This window comes from Trematomus bernacchii, unplaced genomic scaffold (assembly GCF_902827165.1).
Source record: "Trematomus bernacchii unplaced genomic scaffold, fTreBer1.1, whole genome shotgun sequence".
Taxonomy (NCBI): domain Eukaryota; kingdom Metazoa; phylum Chordata; class Actinopteri; order Perciformes; family Nototheniidae; genus Trematomus; species Trematomus bernacchii.
The window spans coordinates 1,291,968-1,310,583 of record NW_022987801.1 but is presented as its reverse complement, the minus strand read 5'-3'; the positions used below and the strand labels follow the sequence as shown (position 1 = coordinate 1,310,583).

The 18,616-nt window shown below is 37.3% G+C and overlaps 2 protein-coding genes across 2 annotated transcripts; both read left to right on the top strand.

The window, feature by feature from the left end:
• Positions 1-468: 468 nt before the first annotated feature.
• si:cabz01007794.1 (putative ferric-chelate reductase 1) lies at positions 469-9,916 on the top strand. The gene is made up of 8 exons (XM_034150046.1): positions 469-792; positions 5,729-5,914; positions 7,079-7,695; positions 7,804-7,995; positions 8,118-8,213; positions 8,553-8,685; positions 8,827-8,967; positions 9,071-9,916. Exons 1-8 carry the CDS (start codon positions 699-701, stop codon positions 9,112-9,114), a joined length of 1,503 nt encoding a protein of 500 aa, XP_034005937.1. The 5' UTR covers positions 469-698; the 3' UTR covers positions 9,115-9,916.
• Positions 9,917-14,143: 4,227 nt separating this feature from the next.
• On the top strand, positions 14,144-18,316 carry LOC117497968 (putative ferric-chelate reductase 1). Its single transcript, XM_034150009.1, has 7 exons — positions 14,144-14,323; positions 15,781-16,094; positions 16,197-16,388; positions 16,511-16,606; positions 16,966-17,098; positions 17,240-17,380; positions 17,484-18,316. Exons 2-7 carry the CDS (start codon positions 15,783-15,785, stop codon positions 17,525-17,527), a joined length of 918 nt encoding a protein of 305 aa, XP_034005900.1. The 5' UTR covers positions 14,144-14,323; positions 15,781-15,782; the 3' UTR covers positions 17,528-18,316.
• Positions 18,317-18,616: the final 300 nt, after the last annotated feature.

Sequence of the window (18,616 nt, the reverse complement as noted above, 5' to 3'; positions counted from 1 at the left end):
ACATTACTTTAAAGAGGCAAGTACTAGTTTTTTTGTGACAACGCTACATGTACTGAAAATAATACTATAATCAAGGCGGATATCCTCGCTCTTCAATGCTGCTTTCCCAGAGGTCTTCTAACTATGTTTTAACATTGCACTTCAGCACTTCTTGCAGCATTATGTGTATTAACAATGTCTCTCTATTGATTTTTGGTTTTTAATAAAAGTGTAAGCTTAAACAGCAGTGTTCTTACTTGGGTTCTGACTCTTGGAATGAATAAGATTAACCAAATGTGCTTTGATAAATAAACTTAAATGATGTTGACTTAAATGAACAAACATCCTAGTGTGATGTTTTGTTGAGCCTCTCTGGGCATAGGTAAACTCCTTTCTCTCGTTCTTTAGAACACGGATGTGGTTTGGTTATTACTTACTTAAGTCAACAAGTGATGTGTGACAAGGCCTTTAAAATAACTTTTTTGTGTATTATCTCTCTACAACGCCTGTGTATACATTCACATGTATATAGTGTAGTTTGTCTATGCAGAATGTTTAGCAGCATTCTTGTAACAGAAAAGAAACTGGCTTGTTTTTTGTTCATTCTGAATACCAATACTACTTGTTTTCTTGTTTTCTTGATGCTGACGGCCTGCCAAGACCTTTGAAGATGCAATGTGTGATGTCTGCCAGATAAAACACGACTCAAGGTGGCAGCAATGCGGATCAACAAGCGGAGCTGGTTTTTTGTTGGCATAAGATATCTTGAAATCAACCTCTTGCCAACAGAACAACGACCTCAGATTCCACAAGGTAATGGAAAATGTCAGTAGGCAGTGGCTACCTCAAAGTAGTACCACAAATTGAACAACACACTGATATTTTAGGGGTTGCAGAAGCTTCAACGAGTGGTTGGTCACATTGGCAAAGTCAAACAAGGTATAATGATGTCCATGTGTACATCTACGAACATTAAAGAACTATATACGATGGCAGCGAGAGCGGAACGTTCACTGACAGAAAATAAAGATTTGTACTACCGACCAAACTAGAACAACTGAAGCAATCAACGTAGCTACTAACAGTACAGATTATGTAACCAAGGGATCAGCAGTATTGTTCAGATTGAGGTTTCACCCACACCTTTAACGGCAGCATGGCTTTTAATTAACTGTGAGAAAGGATTGCATACTAATCAAACTACATTCTTGCAAAACATGCAGTGGCCTCAGTTGTATTCCTATTTGGAGTCAATCAATACATCCAGTGTTTTTCTTGCTTTGGAATCAACCGAATAGTAATAGAAGTGTACAAACTATTTTGGTCATTATTTAACACTTTGCAGACTTGCTTGTGAACATCATTTGGACATTTGAAAGCACAGCAAAAAAAACAATCACTAAATATATTTCTAAAATTGGACCCAGTTTGTTCAATAAATGTAATTCTTGGTTTTCTAGAATAAGTGCAGGTATCTTATAAGTGATTTGAATAAGGCAGGCTGAGAAACTATTAAAAAACGTACAATAACATACATTTACTTTTTGAACATATTTATATAGCACTATATTGACAAGCATGAAAACAGTAAAGTTGGCATCACACTGGCATCAGTTAAACCTGTTAAACCCTTATGCCCAACCCATCCTGGGACAAAACACGCACCAGCTTTGGTCTACTGGTACGAATAAGTTATTTACTGACTATCTTTACTGAGCATAGTTTTAACTTTATTTAAGATCTACATTCGCATAGCTTATTTATTTAAGGGGGAAAAGTATGTTTTTTTAAATCTATTTCACCTTTAGTAAACCATGAAGTTTACGGTTTTTTAAAAGAGACATGCTAACTGATATAAATGCTAAGTTATGGTCATACTGTATACATTTTCTTGCAAAGTTAACTGTGTAATGCTCCCACACATGTCACCAACCTGAAAAGATTAGTAGGTATTTTTATAGCATGCTAAAATTGGTCTTAAAATAGGTATTTAAAAGTGAATATTTTGTATTTGAAGAAGGCTAAATTAAAGGTGACAAACACCTACGATGAAATGTTTGCTCACTCAAAGATAATGTAATGAAATGCTGAATACGTTTTTTTTAATGATACAGATGTCTGAAATAAATAACAAAAAAATAAATAAATGCCACAAAAAAAGAGAAAACATCTGTTGTTGTTTTAAAACGTTGGTATCTGCCTAGAACTTCACAATCCCAAAAGAAAAACACCACATGCTCAATGGTTGTGTTGTTTGTTTCAACACACTGCTGAAGTATCCTATCGTCAGCCTATTCAAATCGATGTTTGGTGTGCAGCCACCAAAGTGTGCCTCACCACATGAAAATGTGCTGAAACAAATCACGAGGCTAGTTTCATTTAAACAGAAATGTGTCTCAACTGTGACAACCAAACAGGTTCAACTGGAGGATGACAGAGTATCTCTCCATTGTCCAATGCATTCTACTTATGCTAATCACTACGTATTCATAAAACATGCAATCTTTGTGCTTCCACTGACAAACCAGTTCCTCGTAGTGTGTCACCAGTCTCATGACTTTCATGACGCTCGGGCACACACACACACACACACACACACACACACACACACACACACACACACACACACACACACACACACACACACACACACACACACACACACACACACACACACACACACACACACTCATCCCGTATGTTGTCTGAAGAGATATTTGTACTGGGGAAAGTTTGTGAGTTTGTGTGGAAATTGAAGGGATATGAATAGCAAGTGCTAGGCCAAAATACAGATGATACCAAAACTGTTGAATTCAGACAAATGTAAATCTTTCTGGTCATAATGTCAGTAAAAATAAGTAAAGTAAAATGTAAATTGTATTAAAATAAGCTCATTTCCACATATCCTTCAATGTTTTGGATAAAGTAAACTGCTTCAGGCTCAATTCTTATTGTTGATATTCTTTTTTAATAATGCACCAGGTTACGGGATTCCTTAAGCAATTTAAAGCAAAGAGAATATCTTTCATATCAATGCAATTTTGGTATTGCAACTGAAGTATCCATTTGTAATCAACTTTTATTAGAATATTGAATTCAATCTGGACCATGTGAAACCTAATGGAAGTGATTTGAGGATCCCTGGCAATTGCCAACCATATTCTTTACGAAGAGTGTGTATTTATTATTTTTGAGCTGAATCAACACAGATTATATTTGACTGGAATTTCTCCAGAACAGTAAAAGTCTTCAATGAAACTCAGCCAGGACAGAACCCTGATGTATAAGCCTAAAACCCTCAGCAATATGTATAATAAAATAAATACAATTTGAAATGTTATAATAACCAAAATGTTGTTTAACTTGAAACTGATGTTACTGCTATATCATATAATAGAGCCATAATAGAACCCCTTCACCAATTAACAATAAGATTGTTATAGTTTCCTTAACAATTATATTGCAAATGTTGTTAATATCTAAGGAAGTTATTTAGAAACCACAATCTGGCAGAGTCAAAGAGGGTTAAGTGAGCAGTGACATCATCTCCATACAGGTATGGTATATTCCACTAAAAGGCTTTTTCTAAAAATGTTCTTATAACCTAACCTCAGTCTTGTACATACATGTACATTTCCACAGGTCCCTAAAAAAACTGCAGTCATAAAACCACTCTTAAAAAGAACAATCAAGACGCTTCACTAATTAACAATTGCAGGCCCATATCAAACCTCCCATTTCTAGGTAAAATCATTGAAAAAGTTGTTTTTCAACAGCTGAATACCTTCTTGGATCTAAATAACTGTTTTGATGTGTTCCAGTCAGGCTTTCCACCGCACCACAGAACTCAGACTTCTCCTATTAAGGTCTTTAATGATATCCAGTTAAACACAGACAGTGGCCGAATCTCAGTGTTAGTATAATTAGATCTCAGCGCTGCATTTGACACTGTTGACCAAACCATATTACTAGACCAACTGGAAAACTGGGTGGGACTCTGGCACAGTTCTAAACTGGTTCGAATCCTACTTAAAGGACAGGAAAACTTTGTTGCTATAGGTAACTACACATCTGAGTTGACACATATGACGTGTGGGGTTTCCCAAGGCTCCATCCTGGGGCCTCTTCTCTTTAACATCTACATTCTTCCACTGGCTCAGATAATAGAAAACAACAAAATAAGTTACCTTTGCTACACCAATGACACATAGATTTCCATAACCATTTATCCATGGGATTATGGTCCAATTCAAGCACTGAGCAAATTAATTGAACAAATCAATGACTGAATGTGTCAAAACAACAGAAAAGGCCAGAAACCTAGGTGTAGTCATGGACTCTGACCTGAATTTCAAGTTAGCCTACTATGACCTAAACATGTATCTATTAAAGGACTGACATCTCAGCAGGATTTGGAAAAACTTGTCCATGCTTGTATCTTCAGTAGACTCGACGACCGTATTGGAGGCTTAACAGGTCTTACTAAACATATATTTGAGAGCCACAGCTGATTCAGAATCCAAGTCCTCACTAACACTAAAAAAGTGGATCATATCACTTAAGTTTTATGAACTTTACACTGGCTTCCTGTCGGTCATATAATTGACATCAACATAATGCTGCTGGTTTATAAAGCACTGAAAGAGCCACAATACATGTCTGATCTTCAGCTACATTATGAACTAGCCAGACCTCTCAGGTCGTCTGCGACGGGTCTGCTTTCTGTCCCCAGAGTTAGAACTAAACATGAAGAAATAGCGTTCAGTTATTATTCTTCATATATCTGAAACAAACTACCAGAAGACTGCAGGTCCGCTGCAACTCATACCTCTTTTAAATCCAGGATGAAGACTTTTCTTTTTGACGCAGCTCTTCCACTGCACTGTAGCTTTTATACTTTTTTAGACCTGCATTATCATAAGCTTATTTGATTATTTGTATTGTTTAATTACTGTTTTTAGATGTCTTTTTATAATGTTATTCCGCTGCACTATTGCTGTACCTTTGCTCGTAATGTTTGTTCACTTTTGTAATGCACTTTGAATTGCATTGTGTTGAAAGTTGCTACATAAAGAAACTTGCTCTGCCTTACATTCCATCACTAATGTTTGAGCATTATTCTTTTATACACAGCTCCACCTAAACAACCCATGCAACCTGTTAACCCCCAAGCCTGTTTTTCAAGTCTCAGGCTCGAAAATGACATTTCCAGAACAAATGACCATAACTACACTTCTAAAAGGAGAAAATTAATAATCTTTGTTCTCAAAGTAATGAAAAAGACATAAGACATATTTGGTTAGGTTGCTACCTAATGCGTGTTGTGATGTCTGTTTTTGTTTATAATGTCGCGAGTTCTGATCATGGAGTGATGCTATTGATACCTAGCGATTCTGTGTACTCTCACGATGCTAATCGATATGTTGGATGTGCAGTTACGATAAGTAATAAGGGTGTTATACTGTGTTTTCTGTGCTAACGGCGTTAGCATTTTTTCGCTCAGGACTGATTCAGAGGCTCAGCGTTAGCCTTGTGTTTTTTTCATCATCAGTTAGCTGAGTTTCTTCCCGTTACATGGATATGAAACATTCATAGTTTATTCAATATTAAGAAGCCCTCAGATGCTGTTTCCTGCAGATGATGCGTTTTTCCGCCCGGGGGCGGGGGGATGGGGTTCAACAGGTTATGTCTGAGAATGTGTTTTTCTTGTTTTGGCTCTGATATCTGGACTTGTCCCAACCCCCTTTAGTTTACATATACGGACACAGAGGGCATAGGTATCACATCTTTACCTGGGATCCTGCTAAGAACATCCTGACTGCAAGTGGTCCCTCTGTGACACCTGAGACTAAAACTACACAAGATCAAAGAACTGAGCATCCTTTTGCTTCTTCACCCGAATTCCCTGACCGTTGGAAGTCCAAAAAAAAAAAAGGTAAGCTTAAATAATGCAACAAATTGACATCTGTTACTTCTGGAGGAAAGCTTGTAATTGAACTTTACTATAATTAAAATGTCGTTTGAAGTGAAAAATAACTTAATATATAAGATATAAAATACATCACCTAATTACATTTTCAGTGATTTAAATCATCAAAATTGGCAATACTTAAATAATTAAAAACTCATATTAAGTTAAATATATTATGATAGATCTATATTTATTTATATTTTAGATTAACTGTTTTCAGTTCATTTTACAGTTCATTTTTACAATAAATATAGTTAAATTATTAGTTAGCAAATGTTAAATTAAACTGGGAATCGTTTACATCTTACAATATCAAGATATCACATTTTTTTAAATGTCAACACATTTCCATGACCTTTCAAGGTGGCATTTTCAATTACCATTTCCCTTCAATCAAGCTAAAGAAAAGTGAAAAGCAATGTATTGTGTAATCTCTAAAAACACATTATCCCACATGAATATGGCCAAAATCATAATAACAACTATTTTGATTTATGATTTTTCAGTGATTCAAGTGAAGTCTTTAAAAAAATATATATTTCTAATGTACAAATTATGACTGCACCATATTCGAAACACTGATATTGTAATATGACGTTTTCTTCAATAAGCTTAGTATTACAATATGAAGAATCGCCAAAACCTCACTAACATTGGCCGCTGTATGGCCGTAAGTTCAGGGTGCGCCTGATTCGTTTTGCCGCTCACGGACAACGCTTCTTAAACACGTTTTTGTAAACAGCCCTGGCCCACTCTAACTACCGGTGTTGATAGTCAGCGATTGTATGTGTTATATATCTGGGCTTTACTGTGTGTTTCTGTGAGAGGTAAAGAGAGCTATGGGAGAGAGCAGCTGAAGCAATAAGCCAAAGCAAGTCTCATGCCGGTTACTTAAAAACATTTAGAGACATTTCATCTATCGTATGTAGAGCAGATACGAGTATTTCTGATTTATCGGCCAGCCCTAAAAGCTTGCTGTGACAAACTGATAATATGGGTTATGTTTATTTAAAAAAAATAACGTTTTCTGAGATTTCATGATATAATCTTTGCAACGACACGTCCTGCTGTAGAAAGTGTTTGACCATATCATTAGGCTGAATAACCACCTAACTCCACCTTCTCCAGCCATGCACAACAGACTGGTCCTCCTCACTGCCCTGCTAGTGACGCTGTCCTGGATGTCATTAGGCACCTACGCAGCGACAACAGCAGCGACAACAGCAGCAGCAGCGACAACAGCAGCAGCAACGACAAAAGCAGCAGCGACGACAGCAGCAGCGACGACAGCAGCAGCAACGACAAAAGCAGCAGCGACGACAGCAGCAGCGACGACAGCTGCAGCGACGACAGCAGCAGCGACGACAGCAGCAGCAACGACAAAAGCAGCAGCGACAGCAGCAGCAACGACAAAAGCAGCAGCGACAGCAGCAGCAACGACAAAAGCAGCAGCGACGACAGCAGCAGCAACGACAAAAGCAGCAGCGACAACAGCAGCAGCGACAACAGCAGCAGCGACAACAGCAGCAGCGACAACAGCTGCAGCGACAACAGCAGCAGCGACAACAGCTGCAGCGACAACAGCAGAAGCGACAACAGCTGCAGCGACAACAGCTGCAGCGACAACAGCTGCAGCGACAACAGCAGCAGCGACAACAGCTGCAACGACAACAGCAGCAGCGACAACAGCAGAAGCGACAGAGGCACCACCAATCAAGCCCGACACAACAGTGACAACACTTATGGTAAGTAATGCAAAAAACTAGAGCGTAGTGAAATAGATGAGAACAGAATGTTTAAAATCATTGAGGTTACATTTTTTCAGTGGTTTAAAAATCAAATCTCCTTTACAGACAGCTATCAACAGGACAGACTGCGGGAATGACCAGCTCTGTGCCGCTCAACCCTCAGACTGCGACCCCTCAACAAGTTCATCATGTTTCTTTCTGGCTGCCAAGCAGAGCAGCGGCAGAAACTTTGACATTGGGCTTTCAGGAGAGTCCGATGGCTATATTGCAGGCACCCTGTCACTCGACAACATACTGGTATGTTAGGTTATGTCCCACACTTGTAGATTGAAATACCACAAAGTATAACCCACAGCTACTGAAATAGTTTGTTTGAATTCTTCTTTCGAAAAAGTTACAATTTTTGTTTTTCTCCACAGGGAGGTAATGACACAACCTACGTGTGTGCAAACAAAAATGGTGTTGTTAAATTCTTTGGAGCTGTCCTCAACAATGGCAAGCTGACTCTGAAAGAAGTGAGTAAAATCCAAGAGCATGAATTAGACGTTATAGCAGCTGCGTGGAACGCTCATGAACTGCCACATCATTGTTGTCAAATGATGTGGTCTGAAGCCGATTTGTATGTCTTTAACAACATGTTATTTTATTTTTGTTCTACGTCAAATACTGAACAGATAGTTCAAATGTTATGGTTGAATCAGTATGCATGAAATGCCACATATCTAGCCTTTTTGAACGTGTAGCTCAGGCAATACAATTGCAAATTCTAATTTAAACCATCACCATTTGCATGGCATAAAAATACTGAAAACCAGCTTTCTTTTTTGACATCTGTTACCGTCTTTGCTCTGCAGCTTCCTGTGGATTCCGTGAAGGGCAAAATCACTGGAAAAAAAATCCAGTGCACATTTTCCGCCACTGTACCGGCCCAGATTACTAGAGCATCCCAGTTTGCAATCGCAATCTCCACAGGAACTTTCAACAGCTGTAAGCCTACCAAACAGAGATACACATTCACACATCAAACAGTCAACTAAGATCAACTGTCACAGAGACTCACAAATAATAGATAAATATCTTGTCATGTTCAAAAAATATATATCTAATTTATTTTGCTTGAACCCACAGCTACTGATGCTCTTGGGGACCCCAGCACCCAATTCAAAAGCCCTCTTGTAAACCTGGAAAATCCTAACACCACTGTCACCAATGAGCTTGCCACCAACACTAGTAGCCATGCCATTACAATCCAGCAATCTCTGACCCAAGGTAGGCAAAAGAGATAGAGATGTTGTCCTTAGGAGATTTTAAAACATGTAGGAAATGCAATGCGTGTAAACAAAGCCTAACACATTATTTGTTTCCCCTCTAGCTCTGCTGTTCACTGTTGGTGTGCTTGGTCTGACCGTGCTATGAGGAAACTGACAACTCCGAAACTGACAACTCCGAAAGTCAAGACAAGACCATAACTAAATTATTCGTCTTAGTGTGCTACTGAATATAATCATCTCTCAGGAGGTTGACTATAAACAGTGCATCCTTCCCAGATTATTAGAATCATGCTTCATTATGTTTCAACTTACTGGCAGGCGAGGGCAGGAATGGTGGAGGTCGGTCAATCTTCCAAAGCCTTCTAACTGCTTTCACATCTGTGTAGGTTCTGAAACAAAAAAAGTCAATTCATTGTTAGTTTAATGTGTAATCAATTTGTAATGTATTGTTTTAACCATAGGAGTGCTGGATTTCCTTCATACATGTAAACCTTATTGAAAACAAATATATTGACTCTCTGCCTGGAAGGAAAATCAGTCTTTGAATGGGTACAGATGTGAAGAAATATGACAATTAATTACAATTCATGTGTTTCTGATGACGTACACAAAAAAAGCCATGTTTTTCTTCTTCTGTCGCTCATGATGTCAGCAAATGGCAGACACGTGTTTGTGTTACGTGATGATTATTATTATTTTTATTTTATTTTATGTGAATGTACATATCGTTAAGGATTCAAGGGGATTTTGAACATTGTATCATGTAAAAATTGATGTAGATTTTTTTATCGCATTTTTGGAAATAAATATTCAATGAAAGCTGAAATGTTTTTTTATTTTTTTTTAAAAATACGCTAAGAAGAGGATAGCAGATGATTTAGAAGCAGTTCAAGAGATAACCATTATTAAGAACTGACCATTTTAATAAATGTTCAACAATTTGCCAACATGCTTGTGAACATTCATTTTACAGCACTGCAAAATAATCACTTAATATTTAAATTTTCTTAATATTCTTAGTATATTATTGAACCCTTAATGTTTAAAAAATCCACCAGTGCCTGAACCTAAACACAAATAAATAAATAAAGTTAATATGGACTTTATAACTTGAGTTAAAAAAAACAAGTCCAACTTCAAAAAAGATAAACTTTAACTAATGCAATCCCAGCTAGAAATGTTTTGTTCTAAAAACATTCTGAGAATGTTACATTCATTGTTCTAGGAATGTTTTCAGCGGGAAGTTTTCTTTTGGTTCCCAGAACGTTCTTCTGAAAGGTAGGATAACGTTCTCTAAAAATATTCTTAAAATGTTTTTGATAACATTGTTAGAACATTATGCTCTACTATTCTCAAAACGTTTTCAGCTGCAAGTTAGATTTTCTTATGTTGCCAGAATGTTATTATTTTAGAGAAGGATAACATGCTTTATGTTTAAAACATTATGCAAATGTTCTGTGGTAACAATTTACTAAAATATTTTTACATTATTAGAACATAAAGACATAATATTCCTGTAATTGTTCAACTCAAAATTCCTGGGTAAGTGGACTGACCACTGTAACTATTGGAATTTGACTATTAACACATGTAAAAGGATGACTCGGAACCAGCTGGTGAAAGTAACATTTGTTTATTAGAAAAGGGGAGCTGGGAGTGGAGGTTGGTTATGGCAGCAGTGGGAAACAGTTGTTCCAGGGTGGAGAGGCCTGGCTGGTCTTGGGAGTGTGGAAGGCCTTGGATTCCTCCTGGGAGAGACACAAAAATGAGTGTGAGGCAGAAGCAGGCAAAGTTGTCAAAGAATATGCTGGCAAAAAGCTAGAGCGGCACGCAACAAACCGTTCACGGCAACAATCCGGCAGGGAATGAGTGCAGGCTGCAGGTTTTCATAGTGTGGCTGATGAGCAGGTTGCAGGTGGATTGGAGATTGCTCCCAGCCGTGTAGAGCAGACCAGCAGGCAGGTGGGGGGGGGGGGAACACACACAGTAGAAACAAACACATACAAACACTAACAGGGGTTAACTAACAGTCGGTCCGTTCTTCTATATGTCTGTCTTTGGTTTTCTAAGTGTTATTAGATCCATATGACAATAGAGATATGTCCATAAACAACAAAAACACTTGGGGTATAATGTTCGAACAATGTTATCACCAAACATTTTAAGAATGTTTTTAGAGAACGTTATCCTACCTTTCAGAAGTACATTCTTGGAACCAAAATAAAACTTCTCGATGAAACCATTCCTAGAACAATGAATGGTAACATTCTGTAGAACCAACAATGTCTAGCTGGGAACTCAGACATGCCTACGTAAACATGCAATATCATGAATTACATGTGGTTGACACACATTTAAGAGACGGATCACGTTTTGTTCAGCCGGATAAAATCCACATGTCTACCCTACTTTTATAATTTTCGAATCATAAATCTAGTCGCCAGAAGCAAAATGCTAACGTTATGCTATAAACGAACTGCAGCAGGGTCGCTGCTTCAACGTCACGCCAACTTAAGATCCATATTCAAACATACAGATTCTAAATGGTACAAGTTGAAGAGTTTGTTTGAACAGTTTGCAGGAGGCAGGTACTTGCTTTCAAGCAGAACAGGGCAAACAAACTTACCGTTTTTTTTTTACGTGTTCGGTGTAATGACGTAAAACGGCCTGGACAACTTCTGTAGTCCTATTCAGCCACATGTTAACAACCATCGTTTTTCAGACATTTAAACTCTTCAAAAATCACCAGCAGGGTCACTGCTGATGTATTTAATGTCGTAGAACAAAACGTGATCTGTCTCTTCAATTTGTGTCAAACACAGACCTTATTTCGAGCTATTTTCCAAAATCCTATGGAGAAATTGCATTGCTTTTTGTCGAAGGAACCGGACGTGGTAAAAATGCTAACTTACTTCCGGGTTTTAGGACGCGTCACTGCGGTTCTCTATAACATCCTAAAACATTTTCAGAATGTTGCTTGGAGAATGTTCTTTATTTGTTATCATGTAACATTAAAGGAACATTTTATAAAACTCTTTCTGTCATCTCAGGCCTCAATAACATCCTGAAAACATTTTCAGAATGTTGCTTTGAAAATGTTCTTCATTTGTTATCATGTAACATTGAGGGAACGTTTTATAAAGAACATCTTTAATGTGTTACCCAACAACGTCCAAAACACATCCTTAGAATGTTGCAGGCAAAACGTTCCACCTTTGTTATCCTGTTAAGCCCGAGAGACCCCGGTACCGGGGCACTGCCGCAACATCTTGCAGGAAACAGTGTCTGAGGGCATGTTCATTTAATAAACTATGAATGTTTTATATCCATGTAACGGGAAGAAACTCATCTAACTGATCATTTTAATTTTTTTTTCAAAAGAAAACCCACAATGCTAACGCTGAGCCTCTGAATTAGCAACGAGCGAAAAATGCTAACAGATTACTGCACCGAAAATCACTTACAAAACCTTGTTATTTATCTTTTCTCCACATCCATGACATCGTTTCACATCGTGAGGTGACACAGAATCGAAGGGTACCCTTATTATCACTGAATTATACGAAATCGCGACGTTATACACAAAAACAGACATCAAAACATGTGGCACTAGGTAGCTAAAAATGCTAACATGGTTACCTTGTCTCTGTAGTCTGCTCCAAAGTGGTCTTCAATGGCATTAAAACGATAAAAACGCTGCTGAAGTTAATCCATAGGTTAATCCAATGTGTCTGTGTCCCTTTGAAATGATTTCTGATAATCCATGAGCAATAAGACTGCTTTTCCGTTTCTAGATGTCAGTTAATTACATTCATCCAATGTCAGAAGGATTACCTTTTAACAAACGTAATGCTTTTCTTTCATTTCAATTTGAGTAAAACATTGAAGATATAACATTGTATTGTTTTCTTTTTACGCTGACTCAGATATAATGAAAAGACTACGCCAGTCGAAGCTCAGCTTTGGTAAGGAAGAGACAGGACAGGCAGAGAGAAAGAGAGAGAGAGAAAGTGATGGAAGTCAGGGAGGAACTGCAGGTACAGTCACACAAAAGAATGTAGGTTTAATAACCCCATCTATCTATCTATCTATCTATCTATCTATTTATCTATAACAATAGTCTTCATTTACACTATAGACAACAGGCATCATTTTAAAACAACATATATCTATTGCAGTTATGATGTCATAATAACATAGAATTGTATAAAACACAATTTGCTTACATCTTTGTTCTCTTTTGAGAATCAAACAAAACAGATTTAAATTAAAAAAAATAATGCAAACAAACAAGTGAAATGAACTAAATTGCTGAATTGCTTTTAATTCACTGGCAGGAGCGACAAGTGAGAAGGAGTAAAAAGTGAACAACGAGGGAGAGATTGAACAAAGAGTAGAGGACAGAGAGAGTAATGAACAGGAAGAAGACAGAGAGACTAAAGAAGATGGAAGAGAGGCTGCAGGTTATGGAAAGGAGAGAGACATGGAAAATGAATGTTGACAATGTTTTGGGATCATTTGAGCCTCTTCTGCATGTCCAGATCATTAATAGTAACAATCATCAATCAACTGATTCTTATGCATTAGACTTTCAAAAATAATTTATGCTGCAGCCCACTGACATGGTTTGAAATCAATATATTATCCAATTTGTGACCCCCCACAGGACTTAAAAAGCACCTAACTAGATCATGAAAATCCCAAAAATCTCAGGGGGGGTATACCCCCGAACCCCCTTATCATGTTTGGACCTTGGTATTTAGGAAATCCTGGATACGGCCCTGCTGAAGACCATTCTTTTTGACACAGCTCTTCCACTGCACTGTTGCTTTTATACTTGTATTTTAGACCTGCATTATTCTATATAAGCTTATTTGATTATTTTTATTGTTTAATGACTGTTTTTAGATTTCTTTTTATAATGTTATTCCGCTGCACTATTGCTGTACCTTTGCTCGTAATGTTTGTTCACTTTTGTAATGAACTTTGAATTGCATTGTGTTGAAAGTTGCTACATAAAGAAACTTGCCCTGCCTTACATTCCATCACTAATGCTTGAGCATTATTCTTTTATTCACAGCTCCACCTAAACAACCCATGCATGATGTCTGAGAACGTGTTTTTCTTGTTTTGGCTCTGATATCTGTACTTGTCCCAACCCCCTTTAGTTTAAATATACGGACACGGAGGGCATAGGTATCACATCTTTACCTGGGATCCTGCTAAGAACATCCTAAGTGCAAGTGGTCCCTCTGTGACACCTGAGACTAAAACTACACAAGATCAAAGAACTGAGCATCCTTTTGCTTCTTCACCCGAATTCCCTGATCGTTGGAAGTGCAAAAAAAAAAAAGGTAAGCTTAAATAATGCAACAAATTGACATCTGTTACTTCTGGAGGAAAGCTTGTAATTGAACTTTACTATAATTAAAATGTCTTTTGAAGTGAAAAATAACTTAATATATAAGATATAAAATACATCACCTAATTACATTTTCAGTGATTTAAATCATCACAATTAGCAACACTTAAGTAATTAAAAACTCATATTAAGTTCAATATATTATGATAAATCTATATTTATTTATATTTTAGATTAACTGTTTTCAGTTCATTTTACAGTTCATTTTTACAATAAATATAGTTAAATTATTAGTTAGCAAATATTACTGATAATTTTATTCAGTTTAATACAGTAAATAACCTTAATGAATGGGGCTTAGTTTTATAAAATTGGGTTCAATAATGATATGTTTTTATTTTAGTTACATCTAGCCTATTGCATGTTCTCTTCAACAACCCCTGAAGAGAGTAGCTTGCAGGGCTGGGCGATAAGACCTCAAATCATCAAGATTATATTTTTAGGCCATATACTGTATAGCGCGGTATTTTTAAATCCTTTTCCATTACACCAGTATGAGGATTTATATATTTAGACATTAAGGGCTATTCATGATGCCAGGCCACACCCCACCACTCCTGTGTATCGGTATCAAATCAGAATGATAGAATAGTTAAATTCAACTGGGAATCGTTTACATCTTACAATATCAAGATATCACATTTTTTTAAATGTCAAAACATTTTCATGACCTTTCAAGGTGGCATTTTCAATTACCATTTCCCTTCAATCAAGCTAAAGAAAAGTGAAAAGCAATGTATTGTGTAATCACTAAAAACACATTATCCCACATGAATATGGCCAAAATCATAATAACTATTTTGATTTATGATTCTTCAGTGATTTACATTTTTTTGTATTTCTAATGTACAAATTAGGACTGCACCATATTCGAAACACTGACATTGTAATATGACGTTTTCTTCAATAAGCTTAGTATTGCAGTATGGCCGTAAGTTCAGGGTGCGCCTGATTCGTTTTGCCGCTCACGGACAACACATTTTAAACGCATTTTTGTAAACAGCCATGGCCCACTCTAACTACCGGTGTTGATAGTCAGCGATTGTATGTGTTATATATCTGGGCTTTACTGTGTGTTTCTGTGAGAGGTAAAGAGAGCTATAGGAGAGAGCAGCTGAAGCAATAAGCCAAAGCAAGTCTCATGCCGGTTACTTAAAAACATTTAGAGACATTTCATCTATCGTATGTAGAGCAGATACGAGTATTTCTGATTTATCGGCCAGCCCTAAAAGCTTGCTGTGACAAACTGACAATATGGGTTATGTTTATTTAAAAAAAATAAAGTTTTCTGAGATTTCATGATATAATCTTTGCAACGACACGTCCTGCTGTAGAAAGTGTTTGACCATATCATTAGGCTGAATAACCACCTGACTCCACCTTCTCCAGCCATGGACAACAGACTGGTCCTCCTCACTGCCCTGCTGGTGATGCTGTCCTGGATGTCTGTGGGCACCTACGCTGCAACCAATGGAACAGCTCTAACTAATGGAACAGCTGCAACCAATGGAACAACTGCAACCAATGGAACAGCTCTAACTAATGGAACAGCTGCAACCAATGGAACAACTGCAACCAATGGAACCGCTGCAACCAATGGAACAGCTGCAACCAATGGAACGGCTGCAGCAAATGGAACAGCTGCGCCAGCTGTAACAACAGCCCCACCAATAACGCCTAACACAACAGTGACAGAACTTATGGTAAGTAAAGCTAAACAAAAGAGCGTTGTGGAATAGATTATTGAAAATCATTGAGGTTACATTTTTTCTCCCACTAAAAATATATATCTCATTCCTTTATAGACAGCTATCAACAGGGCAGACTGTGGGACTGGGCAGCTCTGTGCCGCTCAGCCCTCGAACTGCGACCCCTCAACAAGTTCATCATGTTTCTTTCTGGCTGCCAAGCAGAGCAGCGGCAGAAACTTTGACATTGGGCTTTCAGGAGAGTCCGATGGCTATATTGCAGGCACCCTGTCACTCGACAACATACTGGTATGTTAGGTTATGTCCCACACTTGTAGATTGAAATACCACAAAGTATAACCCATAGCTACTGAAATAGTTTGTTTGAATTCTTCTTTCGAAAAAGTTACAATTTTTGTTTTTCTCCACAGGGAGGTAATGATGCAACCTACGTGTGTGCAAACAAAAATGGTGTTGTTAAGTTCTTTGGAGCTGTCCTCAACAATGGCACGCTGACTCTGAAAGAGGTGAGTAAAATTAAAGAGCATGAATTAGACTTTATAGCAGCTGCGTGGAACGCTCATGAACTGCCACATCATTGTTGTCTACTTTGTGAACAAAGACACAAATGATGTGGTCTGAAGCAGATTTGTATGTCTTTAATAACATGTTATTTTATTTTTGTTCTACGTCAAATACTGAACAGATAGTTCAAATGTTATGGTTGAATCAGTATGCATGAAATGCCACATATCTAGCCTTTTTGAACGTGTAGCTCAGGCAATACAATTGCAAATTCTAATTTAAACCATCACCATTTGCATGGCATAAAAATACTGAAAACCAGCTTTCTTTTTTGACATCTGTTACCGTCTTTGCTCTGCAGCTTCCTGTGGATTCCGTGAAGGGCAAAATCACTGGAAAAAAAATCCAGTGCACATTTTCCGCCACTGTACCGGCCCAGATTACTAGAGCATCTCAGTTTGCAATCGCAATCTCCACAGGAACTTTCAACAGCTGTAAGCCTACCAAACAGAGATACACATTCACACATCAAACAGTCAACTAAGATCAACTGTCACAGAGACTCACAAATAATAGATAAATATCTTGTCATGTTCAAAAAATATATATCTAATTTATTTTGCTTGAACCCACAGCTACTGATGCTCTTGGGGACCCCAGCACCCAATTCAAAAGCCCTCTTGTAAACCTGGAAAATCCTAACACCACTGTCACCAATGAGCTTGCCACCAACACTAGTAGCCATGCCATTACAATCCAGCAATCTCTGACCCAAGGTAGGCAAAAAAGATAGAGATGTTGTCCTTAGGAGATTTTAAAACATGTAGGAAATGCAATGCGTGTAAACAAAGCCTAACACATTATTTGTTTCCCCTCTAGCTCTGCTGTTCACTGTTGGTGTGCTTGGTCTGACCGTGCTATGAGGAAACTGACAACTCCGAAAGTCAAGACAAGACCATAACTAAATTATTCGTCTTAGTGTGCTACTGAATATAATCATCTCTCAGGAGGTTGACTATGAACAGTGCATCCTTCCCAGATTATTAGAATCATGCTTCATTATGTCTCAATGTACAGGCAGGCGAGGGCAGGAATGGTGGAGGTCGGTCAATCTTCCAAAGCCTTCTAACTGCTTTCACATCTGTATAGGCTCTGAAACAAAAAAAGTAAATTCATTGTTAGTTTAATGTGTAATCAATTTGTAATGTATTGTTTTAACCATAGGAGTGCTGGATTTCCTTCATACATGTAAACCTTATTGAAAACAAATATATTGACTCTCTGCCTGGAAGGAAAATCAGTCTTTGAATGGGTACAGATGTGAAGAAATATGACAATTAATTACAATTCATGTGTTTCTGATGACGTACACAAAAAAAGCCATGTTTTTCTTCTTCTGTCGCTCATGATGTCAGCAAATGGCAGACACGTGTTTGTGTTACGTGATGATTATTATTATTTTTATTTTATTTTATGTGAATGTACATATCGTTAAGGATTCAAGTGGATTTTGAACATTGTATCATGTAACAATTGATGTAGATTTTTTAATAAATCACATTTTTGGAAATACATATTCAATGAAAGCTGAAATGTTTTTTTGTTGTTTTTTAAATACGCTAAGAAGAGGATAGCAGATGATTTAGAAGCAGTTCAAGAGATAACCATTATTAAGAACTGACCATTTTAATAAATGTTCAACAATTTGCCAACATGCTTGTGAACATTCATTTTACAGCACTGCAAAATAATCACTTATATTTTCTTAGTATATTATTGAACCCTGAATGTTTAAAAATACACCAGTGCCTGAACCTAAACACAAATAAATAAATAAAGTTAATATGGACTTTATAACTTGAGTTACAAAACAAGTCCAACTTCACAACCTCCTCAAAAAAGATAAACTTTAACTAATGCAATAGTAGTACTGGGTTTGTTATTTTAAACTTACAATTGTACCTATGAATCTTGTCAATTTATGCTTTCCTTTACCATATCTAACAGTCAAT